We start from the raw sequence: 24,184 nt of genomic DNA, 5'->3' as shown, positions 1-24,184 counted from the left end.
CGATTTATTGTAATAGAGCGCTTGCCGCTCTATCTTGATTCCTCTTCAGTTTGGCTTTAACATTGCCCACAAGTTTTGGCTTTAGCAATCGACTTGCAGTTGGTAGGAGAGTCCTTGTATGTCTACTCATAAGCCGCTGTGCTGGTGTCTAGGCCTTGTGTGGGTGTGTTCCTGTGGTCCAGTATAGACAGGTATATATCTGTACCTGCCTGTTTTGCTTTCCACATCAGTCTTTTGGCTGTTTTCACAGTTGACTCTGCTTTAGCATTACTTTGGGGATATCCTGGAGATGACGTCTGATGTTCAAATTCCCAACTCTCACTAAATTTTTTTAACTCTTCCGATGTAAATTGAGCAGCATTGTCAGAGAACACAGTCTCAGGGATGCCATACCTGGCAAAATGGGCCGTGAGTTTTTTAATTACTGTCTTTGCCCTTGTATCCTGTAAAGAGTCTACCTCCCAGAAGTTGGAAAAATAGTCCACAGTTACCAGATATTCTTTGCCATTCCATGTGAACAGATCTGTTCCTATTTTTGACCATGGCCTATTGGGAATTGCATGTGGTTGTAATGTCTCTTTCTGTTGTTTGTCATTGCATGAGGCGCAGATTTCACACTGTGAAATAAAGTTTTTAATGTGGTCATTCATTCCAGGCCAATAAACTCATTCTCGTGCCCTACGTGGACATCCCTCTATACCTAAGTGGGAAGAGTGCAATCTCTCTATTATGTCTCTTCTGAGGGATTCTGGTACAACAGCCCTTTCTCCTTTAAAGATTATTCCATGTTGCACAGACAGTTCATCCCGTATGTGGAAAAATGGAGAAACTTCCATTGGAGCATGTTGCTTGTATTTTGGCCACCCCTTCAAGATGACAGTCTTTAGGATCTGTAGAGTTTTATCTTCCTCTGTGCAGGTCTGTATCTGTTTCAGCCTGTCTTTTGAGACTGATAGATATTCACACATATTGACGCTTTCAATGTCTTTTTCTTCTTCATTTGTGATGGGTAAGTACGCTCTGCTAAGGGCATCTGCTATCAGTAGGTCTTTCCCTGGACAGTAGCAGATTTCAAAGTCGTATTTCTGAAGCCTTAGAAGCATGCGCTGTAGTCTTTTGGGGGCATTTAGTAGTGGTTTCTTTGTGATACTTTCTAAAGGCTGGTGATCTGAATGCACCATTACTTGTCCACTATAGGTGTACTGGTGGAACTTCTCCAACCCAAATACTACAGCTAGTAGTTCTTTCTCAATTTGAGCATATCCTTGCTCTGTTAGAGTATAGCTCTGCTTGCATATGTGACTGGCTGTTTATCCTGCATTAGTGTGGCTCCAAGGCCTGTTTCTGAGGCATCACATTGTACTACCAGTGCTTGATCTGGATCAAAATATTTTAGGGTTGCTGTGTCTGCAATAGCATGTTTTACTGACTGGAAGGCTGTTTCCTGGCTTTCTGTCCAATCCCACAGAACGTGCTTGTGAGTTAGCTGTCTCAGTGGCTCACACATGTCTGACAACTGCTTGCAAAATTTGGACAGATAATTCACCATGCCCAGGAATCGTTGCACTCCTTGTACATCGGTAGGGGTTGGCATGTCCTGTATTGCCCTCACCTTTTCTGGATCCACTTTAACACCATTTGAGGATAGAAGATGTCCAATATATGGCACTTCTGTCATTTTCAGTTAGAATTTTTCCAGGTTCAGTTTGATTCGTTTTTTCTACATCTGTCTAAGAATTGTATCATCTTTTGATCGTGATCTTTTGTTGCAGATTCAAGGTCATCACCTTCTCCAACTATCAATATATCATCTGCTATTGTTTTTACTCCAGAAAATCCTTCCAAGGCTTGCATCAATTTTTGTTGGAAAACTTCTGGAGCAGGACTTAGGGCCCTATTCCACAGTAACGATAATCGGCCGGATCGGCCCCATTTGGCCCGATTCGGCCGATTATCATTCGGTGAAATAGAGTGAACGATCAGCCGATGATCGTGTCATCGGCTGATCGTTCATTTAGGGCCAGACCTAAAATCATCGTTCCCCCGCCGCACATCGCTACGGTTGAACAGTGGTGCGCGGCGGGCGACCGACGATTTGACAGCAGCAGCAGCATCATACATTACCTGTTCAGGCTTCTCCGCGCTGTCTTCATCCCAGGGTCCCGCGCTCTCTATCTTCTGAATGGCTGGTCAGCTGATGGAGTGCTTAACTAATCACAGGCCGGGACCGCCGCGGCCTGTGATTGGCTGAGTGTGGCCTGTCAGCTGACCGGCTATTCAGAAGATAGAGCACGCGGGACCCTGGGATTAAGACAGCGCGGAGAAGACCTGCAGGTAATGTCCTTGCAGCAGCAGTAATACATCGGTAACGATGTCCCTGCAGCCCTCGCTCAACGATCATCGGCCCGTGGAATAGGACCCTTACTCCCATGGGCATCCTCAGCCATTTATAGCGTCCAAATGGAGAAGAAAATGTTGTCAATAGACTGGACTCTTTATCCAGTTCCACATGCCAGAACCCATTTTTCACATCACATACTGAAAACAGTTTAGCCTTTGAGAGATCTGGGAGAACGTCTTCTATTGTAGGCATTGGGTAATGATTTCTTTTTAGAGCCTTATTCAGTGGCTTAGGATCAATACATATTCTTAACTTGCCTGATGGTTTTTTCACTACCACCAAACTGCTTATCCAGTCTGTGCTCTCCTGTACAGGTTCTATTATGCCTCTGATATGCAAATCCTGCAGTTCTTCTTTAAGTGGTTGCATTAAAGCTACAGGTACTCTTCTTGTAGGCTGTATTGTATGATCGATTTCTAGTTTGTATTTACCTTCCAAGCAACCATCACCTTCAAATAAATCAGCATACTCTGCTTTTATTTTCTGAAAATCCAAACTGCATTCTGCCTTTTGTTTAGCATTTTCATTGTTCTGAGAAACTTCCAGAACCATAATATTCTGAGACTGCACCTTTATTAAGTCCATAGCTTGAGCTGCTTTAACTCCCAACAAAGGAACATGATCACCCTCCTGCAGCACAGTAAACTCCACTCTGTAACTCTTTCTGTTACATGGATTTCTTAATTTTACCTTACATGTTCCTATGGGTTTCAGAACACTTTTGTTGTACACCACCAGTACCTTATCCGTGACCTGTTTATTAAGCAGAGTAACAGGTATGACATTGCAGCTTGCTCCACAATCCAGCTGAAATCTTATGGGCTGTTCATCCAACATAAATGTGTGAAAGAGCTGCTTTGCATCATTGGCTACTGGCTGTTGTACTACATTGACATTCTCTGTTGCATGCTGCAGCCATGTAATGTCCTCAGTGTGCGGTCACTGTCTGTGGCCCGGGTCACTGTGTGGACTTGTCTGTGCTGTTTGCCTGGTTTCTGTCTACACACAGAAGAGAAGTGATTCATCTTGCCACAAGTCCTGCAGCTCTCCCCATATGCTGGACATTTCTCTTTGTATCTCTCATGTCTTTTGCCACAGTATTTGCACTGGACTGAGCCTGCAGGGAACCTGGACCTTGCTTTCACAGATACTGCAAGTATTGAGGTATCACTGGGCCCTTCTATCATCTTTAGGCTGTCTTTAGTCAGCTCAGCAGCTTTTTCTCTAATGTCAGTTCTTCCTCCCTCAGTAATCTTTCTCTGAGGTGAGAGTCTCGGATGCCACACAGTACCCCGTTTCTGAGGTGAGAGTCTCTGATACCACACAGTACCCCGTTTCTGAGGTGAGAGTCTCTGATGCCACACAGTACCCCGTTTCTGAGGTGAGAGTCTCCGATGCCACACAGTACCCCGTTTCTGAGGTGAGAGTCTCCGATGCCACACAGTACCCCGTCTCTGAGGTGAGAGTCTCCGATGCCACACAGTACCCCGTCTCTGAGGTGAGAGTCTCCGATACCACACAGTACCCCGTCTCTGAGGTGAGAGTCTCCGATGCCACACAGTACCCCGTCTCTGAGGTGAGAGTCTCCGATGCCACACAGTACCCCGTCTCTGAGGTGAGAGTCTCCGATGCCACACAGTACCCCGTCTCTGAGGTGAGAGTCTCCGATGCCACACAGTACCCCGTCTCTGAGGTGAGAGTCTCCGATACCACACAGCACCCCGTCTCTGAGGTGAGAGTCTCCGATACCACACAGCACCCCGTCTCTGAGGTGAGAGTCTCCGATACCACACAGCACCCCGTCTCTGAGGTGAGAGTCTCCGATGCCACACAGTACCCCGTCTCTGAGGTGAGAGTCTCCGATGCCACACAGTACCCCGTCTCTGAGGTGAGAGTCTCGGATGCCACACAGTACCCCGTCTCTGAGGTGAGAGTCTCCGATACCACACAGTACACGGTCTCTGAGGTGAGAGTCTTTGATACCACACAGTACCCCGTCTCTGAGGTGAGAGTCTCCGATACTACACAGTACCCCGTCTCTGAGGTGAGAGTCTCCGATACCACACAGCACCCCACAGCACCCCGTCTCTGAGGTGAGAGTCTCTGATGCCACACAGCACCCCGTCTCTGAGGTGAGAGTCTCTGATACCACACAGTACCCCGTCTCTGAGGTGAGAGTCTCTGATACCACACAGTACCCCGTCTCTGAGGTGAGAGTCTCTGATACCACACAGTACCCCGTCTCTGAGGTGAGAGTCTCCGATACCACACAGTACCCCGTCTCTGAGGTGAGAGTCTCCGATGCCACACAGTACCCCGTCTCTGAGGTGAGAGTCTCCGATGCCACACAGTACCCCGTCTCTGAGGTGAGAGTCTCTGATACCACACAGCACCCTGTCTCTGAGGTGAGAGTCTCCGATACCACACAGCACCCTGTCTCTGAGGTGAGAGTCTCTGATACCACACAGTACACGGTCTCTGATGAGGGAATCTCTAATGTCCCCAAACCCACAGGTTGCAGCCAGTCTCCTCAGCTCTCACATATGTGTCCACACTTTCCCCAGCTTCCTGATTCCTTGAGAAGAACTTGTATCTCTCCACTGTCTCATTCTTTTTGGGGTCACAGTGTTTATCAAATGCCTGCAGTATGTCTGTCAGTGCCAGGCTGTCCGTGTGGTATATCTGTCAGTGCCAGGCTGTCCATGTGGTATATCTGTCAGTGCCAGGCTGTCAGTGCTGTCTAGGAGCAGGGTCTGGGCTATTTCTCTGCCTTTTTCCCCAACTAAGTAGTAAAACAGCTTTACTTTCCTGTGCTCATCTCTGGCGGCCACTGTCAGATCCACATACAGAGTAAACTCTTCCTTCCAGTGTCTCCATGTCTGTGAGAGATTAGAAGAAGTGACATCCAGTCTCTGAGGGGGTTTCAGGCCAGTCTCCATAGTGCAGTATATGAGGGGATCTGTACTTACAGTTGCTGTGATTCACTGTACAATTGTATCTTCACACAAGCTGTATTCACAGACAGCAGACTTTCTATTCAGAGGTCCTGTGCCCGGCTGCCGCCATGTTCTGTTAGTTGGTGCTTTATTCAGAGGCTCAGACAGTGTTGTGAGTAGCAGACATTTTATTCAGCTGCCATTTCACATGAGGTAAACTACTGAACAACTACCAACAAGATATCACAGTACAGTTGAACCATATGAACAATATAAGTAGTGAGACCCCTAGAGGCCATACAGAGCATAACATATTGCTACATCACTGTGATGGCCATTGTGTCTCCTCAGTGTGATGGCCATTGTGTCTCCTCAGTGTGATGGCCATTGTGTCTCCTCAGTGTGATGGTAAGTGTGTCTCCTCAATGTGATGGTAAGTGTGTCTCCTCAGTGTGATGGCGATCGTGTCTCCTAACTGTGATGGTAAGTGTGTCTCCTCAGTGTGATGGTAAGTGTGTCTCCTCAGTGTGATGGTGATCGTGTCTCCTCAGTGTGATGGCGATTGTGTCTCCTCAGTGTGATGGCGATTGTGTCTCCTCAGTGTGATGGCGATTGTGTCTCCTCACTGTGATGGCGATTGTGTCTCCTCACTGTGATGGTGATTGTGTCTTCTCACTGTGATGGTGATTGTGTCTCCTTATGGTGTATTCTCAGGATGCACAGAGGAGGAAAGCCTGTACGTCTTCAAAGATGACAACGTGATAGAGTTTGATGGGGAGCTGGCGGCTGACGTATTGGTGGATTTTCTCCTGGATGTGAGTACACGCCTGCTGCCGCTCCCTCCCATCACTATGTATGATAAGGGGTTTGATGGTGTCAGCACTTTCTGTCCCCATTAGTTGATCGAGGACCCTGTGGAGATCATCAATGATAGAGCAGAGCTGAGGGCGCTCGACAAGATGGAGGAAGAGACCAGACTCATCGGCTTTTTCAAGGATGAAAACTCAGAACGTGAGTGTTAGAGTCCTATAAAGGTGTGCCGATCAATAATGTAAACGAGTGCCGATCTGCTAGATTACACAGCTGATCATTAAGCAAGGGCTGTGTATGTATGTGGTGTACTCCGGGGTGATGTTTCATCGGAGGAGCGGACAGTCACTTGCTAGATGTTGAGGTGTGACGCCACTTCTATGGTGGTTGGCCGAGATACAGCCAGACCTTGTAGTGTTACTCCGTGACGCACAGGTGGGCACACAGGTGTGAGGGCACGCCTGCTTTTAGTTTACAAGTGTAACACCCCCTAATGGAGCTTCCAGTGTAAGGAGGGGGGTTTTGGTTTGTTTCACCTTCTCACTCAGCGCAGTGCCTCCACCTGAGTCTTGACAAGAGCTTGCTTGGTATGCAGGAGGTTGTCACTCTTCTGCCAGGGGTTGACTCAGGAAACCCCCACCTAGCTCGGTACACACTCAATACACTATAAGTGATATACTCACAGAGAGAAGTAACATGGAAACAGGAACCAATTTAATGCTTGGTAAAATCAATACTGGGCTTGACAATGGGGTATGAATAAACAGGGAATGGATATGATATAAAAATAAATGTGGCAACACAGAACTCTCCCCCTGAAAGTGAAACACTTCAGCAGCAGGAAGGGGGGTTGTTTGGTAAACAGGGTGACTAGTGTGAGCACTCTGACAATTTAGACTCTAGGAGGTGACTCTCATCACACACAGTCACTGCACACCAAGCCGGCACATACATCCACACTGACTATATGTAATAAATGAGGCTGCAGCCATATAGTAAGATAAATGTCTATACGCTGGGGCCCAGTTGCCGCGGACGTTGGCGCGCTTTAGAAGTTGTTGGTGCACTTAATAACAAAGGAGTTGCAACTTGAACAATCCACCAGGTCACAGCTCTTGTGAACAGAACAGATCCAACAAGGTCTAAGCTGTGATTCTTTAATTGTCACTGTCCAGCCACAGCTTCACCAGCCAGGATACAAAGGGTTACTCACTCTTTTGCTGCTGATCTACACCCCAGGCTCAGTCCAGGTTTCCAACATGGAGCAGCAGCATTTAGGAAGGATCTCACAGAGGGAGTGGGTGGCAGGATTCTCCTCACTGGACACACAGGAGCTGGGGGGTCCTGTCTGGGCTCAGTCCTTCCTCTCTCAGCTGTCAGGTCTCTCTCTGTTACCCCTGACACAGCCAGCACAGGAGGTGGTCTCCTCTCCTCAGACCATGCTGCCCACCATGCACTGTCTCTCTCTGTCTCTCCCCTTCTTCCTCCCAGCGCAGCATCACTTCCTGCTCCCCTCAGCTCACTGTCCCAGGGAGAGATGGGAAATGTAGTTTGTGTGCCTTTCTCATAAGCTGCACCTGCTGTTCTCCCTAAATCCTCTCCGGGGGTTACATCCTCCCCCTGGGGAGCCAGCGTGGGTGCAGAAGCACTAAAAGTTGGCTCACCACCTGAAAAGTGAAATAGAGTTAAAGCATCCTGACCAACTCTACACTCAGGCACACCCCAATCACTGCCACGCCACACATGGTTGCAGTTGGACCCTATGCTATTTGAGTGTAATGATGTAATTCTAGGGACCTCGATAGCATGACCCATATCATCATAAGTTAGCATCATGGGGGGTCTAATATCTCTCTTGGGGCGAGTGTGTACTGTGGGGGTCCCTTCCTCCACCCCTGACTCTTGGACTTCGTGCTGTGGGTCAAGTTCTACTTCATTGGCTTCTTCATCAGGCAACCTTTCTTCCACAGTCTCCCCCAATGTAAGATGGGAACAGTCAGGGGAGTATTCCATTGGTTCATCCCCATCTGGTGACCAATCTTCAGCATCTTCCACAACAGTAGAAGGGCCATCGACCCAGCTGTAATCCAGTCCCCAGTCATCAGTAGACTCACTTTCACTGTCCTCAGGGTTTATCACTGGGCTGACTGGTTGACACAGCCGATTACTCCTTCTTGGAGGCTTAGCTTTACCCCGTACTTCCTCAGTCACAGGACTTCTGGAACAGACATTTTCTCCAATAGGTAACAGATGCTGGCGGTGGTAAGTCTTGGTAGTCCCTTTATTTCGCTCTGGTTTCACTCGATAAGCAGGGATGCCTGACAATTTCTCCACTACAATAAAGGGTTCTGAGCGCCATCGATCAGCTAATTTGTGTTTCCCATGCAGACCCAATTGTTGAATGAGGACTCTGTCTCCAGGCTGCAAAATGTGCTCTCGAACTCTTCTATCATACCGAGCTTTGTTCCTTTGGCCTGAGCGATTTGAGGCCTGTTCAGCCAGCTGGTAAGCGCTCTTCAACTCTTCTCTCAGTTGTGACACATACCTAAGGTATGTCCTTCCTGATGTCTGATCAGTAGACACCCCAAAGCAGACATCTACAGGAAGTCTGGCCTCTCTGCCAAACATGAGGAAATAAGGAGAGTATCCTGTGGACTCATTCTTGGTGCAGTTGTAGGCGCGGACCAGCTGACTTATATGCCGGCTCCACTGCCCTTTCTTTTGCTGGTCCAGGGTACCCAGCATATTGAGTAGGGTGCGATTAAACCTTTCAGGCTGTGGGTCCCCCTGAGGATGAAAAGGAGTTGTTCTGGACTTTTTGATTCCACATATTTCACATAACTCTCGAATCAGCCGACTCTCAAAGTCTCTTCCTTGATCAGAGTGGATGCGTGCTGGCAGCCCGTAATGCACAAAGAATTTCTCCCACAGAGTCTTGGCTACCGTAGTAGCTCTTTGATCTTTAGTGGGGTATGCTTGAGCATATCGGGTGAAATGATCAGTAACCACTAGTACGTTGCTCACGTTTCCTTCATCCGGTTCAATGGACAGGAAGTCGATACACACCAACTCGAGTGGGCCATCACTGGTAAGATTGACAAGGGGAGCTGATCGAGTGGGCAGAGTCTTCCTCATTATGCACCGCTCACAATGCTTGCAATACCTCTCGATGTCAGCCTCCATTTTCGGCCAGTAAAATCGATCAGTAATGAGACTAGTTGTCTTTTCTATGCCCAAGTGCCCATGATCGTCATGCAAAGCCCTTAAGGCCAGTTCTCTGAATTGAGTGGGTAACACCAGCTGTTGAGGAACTTTTCCTTGTTTACGTGGAGACTTCCGATATAGCAGTCCTTTTCTCACAACTAAGGACTCTATCTGACGAGCAAGCAGCATTGATTCTTCTGTCTTGAGAGCACTTCGTTCTGGCCTCAATCCCCGTTTCACTGACCAACGCACCACCCCTACAGAAGGGTCCTCTTGTTGTGCCTTCTCAATCTGATCCCGTGTCAGCTGCGGTAGGGAATCAGTCTTGACCCTGGTCAAATGACAAAACATGGGGGGAAGGGCTTCCTCTGGAGCTCCCAAAAAATGAACACAGCCTTGCGCTGGAACAGTCTTGGCAGTCTGAAAGTGACACATAGCCTTAACCTCTGGGGCAGGAACTTCAATCCAAACGTCTTCTTCAGATCCTGGAGGTTGGCCAGGCAAGCGAGATAAGGCGTCGGCATCTACATTCGTGCTGCCAGGACGATACTTCAAGCTGAAGTCATATATTGCCAAAGCAGCAAGCCACCTGTGCCCTGTTGCATCAAGTTTGGCTGTAGTCCTTACATAGGTCAGAGGGTTGTTGTCAGTGTGAACTTCAAAGTGGACACCATAAAGGTAGTCATGCAGTTTGTCCACTACTGCCCACTTTAGCGCCAGAAATTCCAATTTGTGGACTGGGTAGTTGCGTTCACTGGGAGTCAATCCTCTGCTGACGTAATAAACTGGGCGTAGAGTGCCTTCATAATCTTGGTACAATACTGCTCCTAGTCCCTCAAATGAAGCATCTACATGTAGCACATAGGGCCGACTGGGATCCACATAGGCTAGCACAGGAGCTTGTGTTAAACAAGCTTTTAGCTTCTTGAACGCTTCTTCACACGCCGGGGTCCACCTTTCTCCAAAAGGTTCACTGACTCGGAAGTATGTTTTTCTTTCTGATTTCTTTGATTTTGCTTGGCCACGTGGAGGGGGATACCCTTGAGTGAGGGCTGTTAAAGGCTTGGCAACCTTTGAGTACTGTGGTACAAATCTCCGATAATATCCACAAAATCCCAAGAAGGACCGAAGCTCCCCAAGCTTGGTGGGCCTGGGCCAGTTGACTACCACTTCCACTTTAGCTGGGTCAGTAGAAATCCCATCTCGACTCACAATGTGTCCGACATACTTAACAGAAGTCTGACAAAGTCGGCACTTTTCCAACGACAGCTTCAGCCCATTGACCATCAGACGATCAAGTACCTTAAACAGTCTCTGGTTATGTTCTTCAAGTGAACGCCCAAATATGATCAAATCATCTAGGTAGACCAAAACTTCACGGACGTTCATATCTCCCACCACCTTGTCCATACATCTCTGGAATGTTGCTGGAGCACCGGAGACTCCCTGAGGCATTCTCTGGAACTGGTAGAAGCCGATGGGGCAGATAAAGGCTGTTTTTTCTTGATCTTCCTCACTCATGGGGATCTGGTAATAACCACTCCGCAGATCCAACACAGAAAACCACTGGCTCCCCTGAAGACAGTCTAATGCTTCGTCAATTCTGGGTACAGTGTATTGATCAGGGACAGTACGGCTGTTCAAAGTGCGGTAGTCCACGCACATTCGAATATCTCCATTTTTCTTTCTCGCTATTACAATAGGTGAAGCATAGGGACTGTTAGACTCTATGATTACTCCTGTCCCTAGTAAGCCATACAGGTGCCGTCGGACATCTTCAAAATCTGCAGGGGCTAATCTTCGTGACCTCTCACGGAAAGGCTTCTCATCTGTCAGCCTAATGTGATGCTGCACTCCTCGAGCCAATCCAAGATCCCAATCCCCTAAGGAAAAGGCAGCCGCTCTTTCCATCATTCCTTGTATCACCAATTTACGCTCTTCTGTCTTCAAATTGCTGCCTTCGAAGCATGAGTCAAAACATTCAGCACAAAGCTCCTTCTTTTCTTCTTTCTCTTTCTTTACATATGCTTCCAAGCAGATCGGGTGGATCGTAAGGGTCTGTGAGTAATTCTCTCCCCCAACTTCTCGGCACCACTGTGCTAGGGTACGGAAGATGTTGGCATTGGTCCCCACTATGATTGGTATCTCTTTTGAATCAGCTTCTGCTTCAGGGCACACCAAGGCCACAATGGGTATTTCTTTCTCCACTCCCACTATGGCTTTACATAGTTACATAGTTAATACGGTTGAAAAAAGACACATGTCCATCAAGTTCAACCAAGGAGGGGATGGATACAGGGAAGGGGGAGGGGTGATATGTTCTATACATATGCATCTATATTATTTTGGTCTAAGAACTTGTCTAGCCCTGTTTTGAAGCCCTCTACTGTTTTTGCTGTGACCAGATCCTGTGGTAGACTGTTCCACAGATTCACAGTTCTCATGGTAAAGAAGGCTTGTCGCCTCCGGAGATTGAACCTTTTTTTCTCCAGGCGGAGGCAGTGCCCTCTTGTCCTTTGAGGGGGTTTTACCTGGAACATCTTTTCCCCATATCTCTTGTAGGGGCCATTTATATATTTAAATAAGTTAATCATATCTCCCCTTAAACGTCTCTTCTCCAGACTAAACAAATGTAATTCTTTTAATCTCTCCTCATAACTAAGATGCTCCATTCCCCTTATTAGTTTAGTTGCCCGTCTTTGTACCCTCTCCAGCTCTAGAACATCCTTTTTATGAATCGGGTTCCAAAACTGGACGGCATACTCCAGATGGGGCCGCACCAAAGCTTTATAAAGCGGTAATATTATATCCCTGTCCCGAGAGTCCATGCCTGTTTTAATGCATGACAATATCCTACTGGCCTTAGAAGCAGCTGACTGACATTGTGTACTGTTCTGTAGTCTATTATCTACAAGTACACCCAGATCCTTCTCCATCAGTGACTCTCCCAGAGTAACTCCCCCCAGGACATATGATGCATGCGGGTTATTAGTATTTAGGGAACCGAAGGGAGACTGTTACATATCCCCGATAGGGGTAGCTTTGCTCGCTGAGTCCCCAGACAACTAATCCAGATAGTGGTTGCAGTGGCACATCAGGCAGATATCTTTGGTACCATTTCTCAAATATAATGGAGACCTGAGACCCACTATCCAGTAAGACTGTGCACGGGTGTCCATTGATATAGGCCGGGACATGGGGAGCAGGTCCCATTAGGCCTCCTGGGAGTAGTCTGTGATTATGGACTTCTGGAGTGGCTGAGCAAACCTGGGTGACTAAATGGGGGTCAGTACTGCACTCTACTGACCCCCTTCCCCGTTTTTTGACTGATAATTTTTCTTTGTGAGGGGGGAGGGTGACCTCTTGGAAGACCACTTCATAGAGCAGTGACGAGCCATGTGATCAAAACTTCCGCACACAAAGCATCCCTCTGGATTCTTATCTCCACGTCTGGTAGAGCTACTGCTAGCCCTCTGTTGGGGACTTTGTTGTCTCTCAGAGACCTTGTGGGTAGCCTGCTTCAACCGTTCAACGTCTTTTGTATGAACATTTAAGAGCTGAGCAATCTGCTCCCCTTGTTTCTCAACAATTTTTAACAGCTCTTCTTCACGTTGACTTAATTGAGGTTTGGGAGCAATGGCTGCTACTTTTTTCACTGTTTGCTCTCTGGCCATTAAAGTAGCTTCTTCTTGCCGAACTTGCTTAAGCAGCTGATGGAAAGAGATTGGAATCTTGTCCCGGTCAGTGCATCTCAGCCTCTGAGCAATCGGATCATTAGTCAAAGCACCCCGGAGCATTTGATCAAGACGGCAGTTGTCCACTTCCTTAGAGTCAAGTCCGCCTTTGGACACTACTCTGTAGATCAGCTTGTCCAACCTATAGAGGTAATCAGACATCTTTTCCCCTGCCTCTTGATACGTGATCCGAAGCTTGTAGAGGAGGTCTGTGGCATCCTCAGGTGACCCAAAAGCATCTTCAAGAGCAGTCATGTAGTCCTGAGATGTCACTTGGGGTTTACCTCGCCAAGCAGCTTGCACTATTTCCATTGCTGGTCCTTTCAGGCTTTCTACTATCCTTTGCCTCTTTACTGCATCAGAGCACTGCCATTCTTCCAAGTACTGCAAAGCAACATCCCTCCAAGTTTCATATCCCTCTTCCCCAGCTGGGGTGGGAACTAAGCCGGAGAATGTCCTCAACCTCCTGTAATTTCCTTCTGGGTTCATTTTTGCAAACTGACCCACTAGTCTCTCCATGGCGGCAACCAGCACATTAGTAGTGGGAGTTTCTTCAGCCGTGACTCTGGGAGGAGTGGGGGGCAAGCATCTACCAGACCCTCTACGCTGTGGGCTCAGCACTGGAGGTATGCCTTCTGCGGTGGGCTCCAGTGGCCAGACAATCCTCCATCGTCCACCATATTCTTGTGGAACAGCAATAATGGCAGGGAAGTACGCTCTCTCTAATAACCTCTCAGTTGTGATAAGAGCTGTAGAGATTACACTTCTACTGGTACTACGACGATCAACAACTCTGGGTTGGATAACTTCCTGCAGTCTGCTTGCTATTCGTAATATATTATCATCTGAAGCGCCATTAAGCTCTCCATCGATGGCAAAGCTATGTTCTATTGTTGTATTAGTTTCTATACACCATGTTAACACATCTTTTGCAGTAATAAAGTCTGTGGCAGCTGTACTTGACTGGGCTTTCTCAGCCATGTTCGATCTCAGCAGTGCCTCCAATGTAACACCCCCTAATGGAGCTTCCAGTGTAAGGAGGGGGGTTTTGGTTTGTTTCACCTTCTCACTCAGCGCAGTGCCTCCACCTGAGTCTTGACAAGAGCTTGCTTGGTATGCAGGAGGTTGTCACTCTTCTGCCAGGGGTTGACTCAGGAAACCCCCACCTAGCTCGGTACACACTCAATACACTATAAGTGATATACTCACAGAGAGAAGTAACATGGAAACAGGAACCAATTTAATGCTTGGTAAAATCAATACTGGGCTTGACAATGGGGTATGAATAAACAGGGAATGGATATGATATAAAAATAAATGTGGCAACACAGAACTCTCCCCCTGAAAGTGAAACACTTCAGCAGCAGGAAGGGGGGTTGTTTGGTAAACAGGGTGACTAGTGTGAGCACTCTAACAATTTAGACTCTAGGAGGTGACTCTCATCACACACAGTCACTGCACACCAAGCCGGCACATACATCCACACTGACTATATGTAATAAATGAGGCTGCAGCCATATAGTAAGATAAATGTCTATACGCTGGGGCCCAGTTGCCGCGGACGTTGGCGCGCTTTAGAAGTTGTTGGTGCACTTAATAACAAAGGAGTTGCAACTTGAACAATCCACCAGGTCACAGCTCTTGTGAACAGAACATATTCCAACAAGGTCTAAGCTGTGATTCTTTAATTGTCACTGTCCAGCCACAGCTTCACCAGCCAGGATACAAAGGGTTACTCACTCTTTTGCTGCTGATCTACACCCCAGGCTCAGTCCAGGTTTCCAACATGGAGCAGCAGCATTTAGGAAGGATCTCACAGAGGGAGTGGGTGGCAGGATTCTCCTCACTGGACACACAGGAGCTGGGGGGTCCTGTCTGGGCTCAGTCCTTCCTCTCTCAGCTGTCAGGTCTCTCTCTGTTACCCCTGACACAGCCAGCACAGGAGGTGGTCTCCTCTCCTCAGACCATGCTGCCCACCATGCACTGTCTCTCTCTGTCTCTCCCCTTCTTCCTCCCAGCGCAGCATCACTTCCTGCTCCCCTCAGCTCACTGTCCCAGGGAGAGATGGGAAATGTAGTTTGTGTGCCTTTCTCATAAGCTGCACCTGCTGTTCTCCCTAAATCCTCTCCGGGGGTTACACAAGGTTGGTTGTACCTTCTCCCCTGTGGTCAGTGTCCTGCCGGGATGCTACTGGGTCCCTTGGGTTAAAGTGATCATGGATCGCCAGAGTGGTGTAGTGACCCTCCTGGACTATCAGAACTGCCACCCACAGAAAGGGGAAGTGTCCCAAGGTTAGGTGGTGTACTGTGTCGGTGGACTGCGAGAAATCTTAAAGGTAGTTAAGCCGGTTTACTATTTGCAAATGTGCAGCAGGTCATACAGAGTCAATGATATGACGTTTCTCTGGGTAAAGCACTTGAGAACACACTTGACAATCGTTCCAAATAAATACTTGACAATACAACGACCAGATCTATAGTAGAAGTGCAGTGTAGGATATAGACGTGCTGAGTGATACGAAGAAACAGAGTAGCAGAGAGGAGGATGCCGTGAGAGTCTAAACCCATGTAGTACTGTGCTCTACCGGGATGTTGGAGGATGAGGTAGAATACTTATGTGATGAGCCCCCAGATGATGTTGTAGCGGTGGGACGGCCAGTCACTTGCTAGATGGAAGTGTGACACCACTCCTGTGGTGAATGGCCGAGATACAGCCGGACCTTATGGTTTGTCACGTGACGCCAGTGCCTGATGGGCACACAGGTGTGACGGCACGCCTGCTTATATACTGCGTTCACACTACGTATATTTCAGTCAGTATATGTATATTTCAGTCAGTATATTTCAGTCAGTATTGCAACCAAAACTAGGAGTGGATTAAAAACACAGAAAGGATCTGTTCACACAATGATGTAATTGAGTGGATGGCCATCATTTAAAGGCAAATATTTGCTGTTATTTTAGAACAACGGCTGTTGTATTGAAATAATGGCAGTTATTTACTGTTATATGGCGGCCATCCACTCAATTTCAACATTGTGTGAACAGATCCTTTCTGTGTTTTTAATCCACTCCTGGTTTTGGTTGCAATACTGACTGAAATATACTGACTGAAATATACGTAGTGTGAACGCAGCCTTAAGGTGTAAGGCCGGTTGTTCCCTTTTCCCCTGTGGTCGGTGTCCTGCCGGGTTGCTACCAGGTCCCTTGGGTTAGTGTAGTCACAGGTGTCCAGAGCGGTGAAATGACCCTCCTGAATACTAGTAGGACCCGCCATGCACAGAGAGGGGAGATGTCCCAAGGTTGCGGTGTGTATGCTGTGCAGGTGGTGGTGAATAATCACAGACACCATAGATAAAGTTGACTTGGTTTACTATTGGCAAATGTGCAGCAGGTGATACAGATGAGCTCTGATAGAGTTCCAATAAATACATATACATAGAACCACCAGATCTGTAGGATGTAGTAGAGTTGTACTGAGGTAGTAGAGAGGAGGGTGCCATGAGAGTCTCAACCCAAGTAGTAATGTGCTCTGCCGGGATGTTGAAGTGTAGAGAAGAATACTTGTAGTAACCTGTGCCCGTGTATTGACTTTCCTATAGTCTTCACACCACCTTATGCCCACTAGCTTTGGCTGAACCGTACTAATGGGTGACACAGGCCCCAGACTTTTTTACCTGTGATGAGCAGAGTGCTGAGGGTTTCCTGCTGACACTCACGCTGCGAGATTGAGTTCCTAGACTTTTCAGTAACTTTGCTCCACCCGGATCAGTTCCTAGGTCTTTGGCTCTGTAGTGGGTTGAGATGATCTGTTGGCTAGTCCTCTCTTGAGAGGTTTAGCACTGCATCACTCGGGGTACAGGCACTTAAAAAAAGAAATTTGTAAGAGAGCACTGTCCTGCGTCCTACCCATGCGGGGTACTGACTAAGACTACTCCTCTTCTGTAGAGGGGACCTGGCAGAGAGCCAGAGCCCAGGTAGGACCACTGTGGAGAGCTATCTGAGCTGCGTCCTTTCTCCACCAAAGCTCAACTAAGACCCCTCCCTCACCCAAGGGACTAACTTCCTATCCAGCGTGTAAGAGTGCAACAGAAGAGTAGAAAGGGAAGAGGTGATAGAACCTGGTACACAAATACAATAACCCTTTGAAAACACTTCAGCTGTGCAGCTTTCACACTTAAATACATAACATAGCGACATCTAATGGTCATCACTTAATACTACTTTGGCTGCAATAAGACCACAAAAAGTACAGACTTTTGCGAAGGGTGTGAACAGCAGTAACACCCCTAGTGGGACAGCACGCTTAGAAGAAGAACACCTATGTCCGTGTATTGACTTAAGAGTTAGTCTTCACACCACCTTATGCCCACTAGACTCGGCTGAACTTTCCTAATGGGTGACACAGGCCCCAGACCTTGTTAGCTGTGATGAGCGGAATTCTGAGGGTTCCCTGCTGACACCCGTGCTGCGAGATAGAGTTCATAGGCTACTGCAACTTTGCTCTATCTAGTTCCTGGCTCTGTTTCTTGCGGATACTGTCCTGCTCTGTGACTTCTCCTTGTCCACGGCGTGGGTTGAGGTTGTCTCTGGCTTGTCCTCTCCTAAGAGGTTTTAACACTGCATGGTGCTATGTAGTGTTACTTGTAGAAAAGTTGTGAGAGGTATACTGTCTTGCTAGCTAAGACTGAACTAAGGTGCGGGGACCTGGCAGAGGGCCAGGGCCCAGATAGGACCACTGTGGAGAGCTATCTGGCTTGTGTCTTTCCTCCACACTGTCCCACACGAAAGACCTTGTCTAACCTCCTCCACCCATATGACTTACTTCCTCCCAGCATGTAAGGTGCGCTGTGAATAGGTCAAGAGTGCAACAGAAGAAAACAAGGAGAGAGATGATCGGACAGAAGAAAGATTCCTACTGGTCTACATATTCTGGTGACATACAAGGAATAGTAAACCTTTACATCCTTCAGCTGTGCGGCTTCCAAATACACAATATAGCGACCTCTAGTGGCGAAACTTAGAACTGCTTTCATCACTACAATAATACAATAAGTACAGACTTTTGCGAGCGGTGTATATATACGCAACACCTGTGGTAGGACACCACATATATGTCTTTAGCAATGTTCATGCAGCCCTTGCTCTAAACTGTAATACATCACCTCTGCAGCTTCAGAAAAGCCTGTGATTGGGCAGCAACTAGTCATCAGGGTAGGGAATCACCCCTGACTAGTCAGTGCGGGAATGATTGGCCACTAACAGGTCTCTCTACCTGTCAGTCATCCCGCACTGTGTGCTGACAGGCAGTCAGTGGTGGCTAGTCACAGGCAGCTACCCGCCCAGATGACTAGTTGCTGCCTCTCTCCCGGCCCCCTGTGGCATAGTAGAACATCTTTTTACCCCAATGTAAAGCCACTGCTGCAGCCGCGGCTGGTATATGCTCCGCAAGCTGCACAGTGATCTATACTGTGCTGATCTGGTTTCCAGCAGCAGAATGCTACTGATTGGTTCCCTTTAAACTCAATGGATTTTTCAATTAAACACACTGAAAGGGCGATTAGTCCCCCTGATCCAGAATAATGGCCCGACAGCTGTCACTGCACTAACCGGTGGCCGAACTGCCATAATAATAAACGGGAAGGAAAGGACGTCATGTGTACGTGGCCTCTAAGTGCGACAGCCTGATAACCCAGAACATTTACTGACTGTCTAGTCTATGTCAATTTCTTTTTTAGTACCGACTTTAGAAAATGCACGATAGTATTTCCTCACACACACACAAAGGGTAATTTTTTACTTATCGTAAATTATCTTTCCTGTAGTCCTAAGCAGCAGCACGAATGGGGAAGATTCTATCTCCCTGCAATGATAGGACAGATGGTAACAAGCAATTAAAGACTTAATTGAACCCCGCCTATAAGAACCTGGCCTAACCTAGGCTCCTTGTGTAATTCTAACGACAATACTTAAGAAAACATTTGGGAGGGTAGTCCATGCTGCTGCTTAGGACTACAGGAAAGATAATTTACGGTAAGTAAAAAAATTACCCTTTCCCTTACGTCCTAAGCAGCAGCACGAATGGGGATGTAGCAAGCCACATAAGGGGAGGGGACATTTATTTGCCATAACCACCCTTCTGAAGGTTGTTCGTATGACCTAATGTCCAGTCTATAAGTATGAAGCAGTCATGCAGATTTTGTCAAGTACAGAATGCGTGGACATTGCCCTTGTAAAGGGGGCTCTAATAGGCTGAGGTACTTTAAACCTGCCTTCCTGGTAGAATACTGACTGGGCTGTATTATCCACTTAGACTTTAAGGATCTGCAGATTCTTGCTTTTCTTCAACTCTTCTTCATTCAAGGGTTTCAGCAGGAACAAAGGCAACTCAAATCTGTCGATTTGTTTTAAATTAAAGATGCAACCTTTGGGTAAAATTCTCACCAACACCCAATCCTACAGGAAAATAAGGCAGGGCTCCGACGCCCCAGTGCTGGAATTTTACTTACCCGGTTTGCTGAGGTAACAACGGACAGAAAGCAGAGTTTCTGAGACAAGAAGTCAACTAGTAAAGTCTCACAGAGCTGATCCACTAAGAGTTCCAAATCCCAGATGGGGATGTGTCCGAGATAGTAGGCCCAATTCTCTGGGTGGCCTTGATAAATCTCTGCATCAGCCCATCATGCCATAATCTTCTGTCTAGGATCACAGAGATGTAAACTCTGATGTTTAATCTCTTCTCTAAACCATTCTGAAGAAATGGATTGTAACAATGGAAATGTGGAAGAGACTTCACCCACCAGGCTTCAAACTTCTTTACCTTCAGGTAGGTTCTGTAGGCAGTTGTGGCTCTGGACTGCAGAAGAGTGGTCACCACTTTGACAGCATATCAGTTCCCACCTTGTTGACGGCAGTCAAGCTTCGGACAAGCCTGCCCTCTTGAGTTATTAACTGAGGGTATACAGAAGCCTCCAGATTATTCCTATGGAATTAGCGCCATGCTTTTAGATAATAAGAGGCCATCATGAATCCATAGACTTGCTACTTGCAAGATTTTTAGACTCTGCCCACACCTGGCAGGGACGCTGGGAGTAATCTCTGCTGCTCTGAGTCAGTAGCTGGGGAGACTGGGGGAGTTCCCAGAAGATTCTTAGGCAGGGGGCTCACCATTGTGAACCATGCCCTCTTGGGTCAATAGGGGCAAATGAGGCTGACCAAGGCCCAACCTTGTCTGAGATTCTGCAAGACTCTGGGCTTTATAGGAGTGAGGAAAAAAAATTTCCCAATTTGAACCTTCAATAGGAAGAATAGGCCGTCCATGCGATTTACCAGAAAGCTTCTGGTCCAGAGACTGTTCCTCCGACAGGTTTACATCGCAGCATAGATTGCCAGCAGACAAAATGCCTCTGCCCCCAGTAGTAATGCTGCTAGTGCCCCTATAAAGATTGATATGCGCCATCCTAGATGCGGTTTTGATCTTATGCTGATAGCTTTCCATAGATTGGTGTGCTGGAGTGGACTAGTATTCCCTTCATATGTTGGATGCCAGCAACATCTCTGATGGGGATTAAGGCTCCTTTGCTCGTTGCTCCTGCATACACGCGCCCCACTGTCTGCTTGGTACATCAATGGTTTTCTCTACCCACTTCATTGGGAGACTGCTGCCATTGAGCAGGGGAAGCTATCCTTGTCTCTGGGTGTTATTTCCAGTGTAGACATAAGACCCAAGGGTATGAGATGAAGTGACAGCAACTGGGGAGTGCCGAGAACCCCGACTTGTGTCAACTTCTGTATTATCTCTGGAGGAAGAGAGTCACAGACTGGGGATCTATTCTCCTCCCTAGGAATTGTTCCATGCCAGAAACAATGATGAGCTTCAATTTTCTCAGTCAAAGTACAATAGACATCAGCTTGGTGACTGTAGATGGAGCCGAGATGATTCCAAACAGAAGGGCTGTAAATTGAAAAGAATGCCAATTGCCTCGTACAAAGGTCTTGATGTAAAGGAATATGCAGCTTTTGTCTGCAGACAGATATATGCTGGTATACATGGTCAGATAACATCATTTTTCTAGGAGGGACCTACAGATCCTAGATCCCACATACTGCAGCTTCCTCAGATTGTGAAATTCAATATGGTAGCCTTTCCTATCATATAACACTGGTACAGACCTCTCTCATTATGGAAATAAATAGTCAGAAAAGACGTAGTCACAAGTTCTTGTCCCCATCCCCAAGGCCTCCGAGACGTCTGGTCCTTCTTGTGCAGGATTCTTTCCTTTACCTTCAGTCCTAGAATTCCTACGGACTGTGGACCAAAATAGAAGTTTTTTTTTTCTTATTAGACTGGGGCAGATAATGGACCTGATCATATGAAAAAGGGCTTTCATGAGAATGTCCAATACAGATCCAACTATCTTTATATTGGAGTGACCATCTGCCCCCTTACAACGTAGGACCAGTCTCCAAACTGTGGGGATCGGGCAGCCAACTATACTGCTCAACTATAGTAATAGACTTTTTTTTTTAATTATTAAGAAAAAACTTTGAACAAGGTTTTTGTTCATCTGAAGGAGCCATGACCTCTGACTCCATCCAGTTCAGCCTGTAGATGATCATTCAGATGTACAATATTAAGCAGTCATTGTCTCTTCTGAGAACAAGTTGCAATCCACAAATGACTTCCCTGCCACCTGAAAGTGGAATCTTGCAGGATCTGGAGCCAAGTGACTTGAGCTTTTCCAAAGCTTTCTCCCCTCCAGAAGTTGTCAGCAGAATCCTGCTACATCCAAGGATGGAAATTGTGCCAGACTGACCGGCCGACTAACAGACTAGTGCAGAGTGCCAACAATTCTAAGGCAGTGTTCACACATAGCAGCTTCATAGCTTTACTGCGTCCTTCAGTAGCAGTACTGCAGCGGCACACAGAAACTCCATAGGGTCACTGCATCATCTGATAGCAGTATTACAGAGAGTAATTAGATAGCAGGTGTCCACAGTATTACAGAGAGTAACAAGACAACAGGTGTGCACAGTATTACAGAGTAACTAGACAACAGGTGTGCACAGTATTACAGAGAGTAACTAGACAGCAGGTGTACACAGTATTACAGAGAGTAACTAGAAAGCAGGTGTGCACAGTATTACAGAGAGTAACTAGACAGCAGGTGTACACAGTATTACAGAGAGTAACTAGACAGCAGGTGTCCACAGTATTACAGAGAGTAACTAGACAGCAGGTGTACACAGTATTACAGAGAGTAACTAGACAGCAGGTGTACACAGTATTACAGAGTGTAACTAGACAGCAGGTGTACACAGTATTACAGAGAGTAACTAGACAGCAGGTGTACACAGTATTACAGAGAGTAACTAGACAGCAGGTGTACACAGTATTACAGAGAGTAACTAGACAGCAGGTGTACACAGTATTACAGAGAGTAATTAGATAGCAAGTGTGCACAGTATTACAGAGAGTAATAAGACAACAGGTGTGCACAGTATTACAGAGTAACTAGACAACAGGTGTGCACAGTATTACAGAGAGTAACTAGACAGCAGGTGTACACAGTATTACAGAGAGTAACTAGACAGCAGGTGTACACAGTATTACAGAGAGTAACTAGACAACAGGTGTGCACAGTATTACAGAGAGTAATAAGACAGCAGGTGTACACAGTATTACAGAGAGTAATAAGACAGCAGGTGTACACAGTATTACAGAGTGTAACTAGACAACAGGTGTACACAGTATTACAGAGTGTAACTAGACAACAGGTGTGCACAGTACACATACAGCAGCTCTAAGCATGTAGTTTCATAGGTCACTGCATCATCTGATAACAGTACTAAGATAACCAGACAGTTTACATCTATAATCCTAAGGCCGTATTCACACACACAGTAGCTTTACTGCATTATTAAATAGCAGCACTGGAGCAGCGCACAAAGGCTTCATAGAATCACTATATCATCTGATGGCAGTATTAGGGAAAGTAATCAGACAACAGGTGTATCCAGTACACATCCAGCAGCTCTAAGGGTATATTCACATGGGCGGGCTCGCAGCGAGATTCTCGCTGCGAGCCCGGCAGGTCCCATACACTACATACTTGGTGCGGTCTAAACGACCGCAGCGAGTATGTAATTCTGCCGCCCTTAACCCCTTCTGCTCCCGCCCGGCTCCCCCGCTGTAAGCAGCATACATTACCTGTCCTTGCTGCACGGGTCCGGCGTCCTGCTCTCCCGTCCGGCCAATTAGTGTGTTGCCCAGCTGCAGCCACTGATTGGCCGGGCGGGAGAGCAGGACGCCGGACCCGTGCAGCGAGGACAGGTAAAGTATGCTTACAGCGGGGGAGCCGGGCGGGAGCAGAAGGGGTTAAGGGCGGCAGAATTACATACTCGCTGCGGTCGTTTAGACCGCACCAAGTATGTAGTGTATGGGAACTGCCAGGACCTGCCCGCCCGTGTGAATATACCCTAAGGCTGTGCTCACACACACATAGCTCCATATGGTCACTATATCATCTGATGGCAGTATTATGGTGCGTTTACACAGACAGATTTATCTGACAGATTTTGGAAGCCAAAACCAGGAGCAGATTATAAACTGGGAACAGGTGATAAAGGTAAGACTGAGATTTCTCCTGTTCTCAAATCCATTCCTGGCTTTGGCATCCAAAATCTGTCAGATAAATCTGTGTGTGTAAACGCAGCATTAGGGAAAGTAATCAGACAACAGGTGTATCCAGTACACATCCAGCAGCTCTAAGGCTGTGTTCACACACACACAGTAGTCTTGTATGTCTACTGCATCATCTGAGTATAATGGTGCGTTTACACAGACAGATTTATCTGACAGATTTTGTTAGCCAAAACCAGGAATGGCTTTGAAAAGAGAAGAAATCTCAGTCTTTCCTTTATGACCTGATCCCTGTTTATAGTCTGTTCCTGGTTTTGGCTTCAAAAATATGTCAGATAATTCTGTCTGTGTAAACGCACCATTAGTGGAAGTAATGAGACAGCAGGTGTTACACAGTACACAACTTCAGACTCCAAGGCTGTGTTCACACACACAGTAACTTCATAGGACACTGCATC

General features: G+C 47.0%; 1 protein-coding gene across 1 annotated transcript in view; it reads left to right on the top strand.

The window, feature by feature from the left end:
• The window catches only part of LOC138767515 (calsequestrin-2-like), a 101,035-nt gene that overhangs the window by 30,477 nt on the left and 46,374 nt on the right, over positions 1 to 24,184 (top strand). The window contains exons 3-4 of the mRNA XM_069945056.1: positions 6,052 to 6,152; positions 6,237 to 6,348. Coding sequence (XP_069801157.1) covers positions 6,052 to 6,152; positions 6,237 to 6,348 — 213 coding nt within the window. The remainder of the gene's footprint in view (positions 1 to 6,051; positions 6,153 to 6,236; positions 6,349 to 24,184) is intronic.

The sequence above is a fragment of the Dendropsophus ebraccatus genome, chromosome 11, assembly GCF_027789765.1.
Source record: "Dendropsophus ebraccatus isolate aDenEbr1 chromosome 11, aDenEbr1.pat, whole genome shotgun sequence".
Lineage (NCBI taxonomy): Eukaryota > Metazoa > Chordata > Amphibia > Anura > Hylidae > Dendropsophus > Dendropsophus ebraccatus.
Note: the sequence above shows the minus strand (reverse complement) of the source record. Positions and strands in the feature narration are given on the sequence as shown.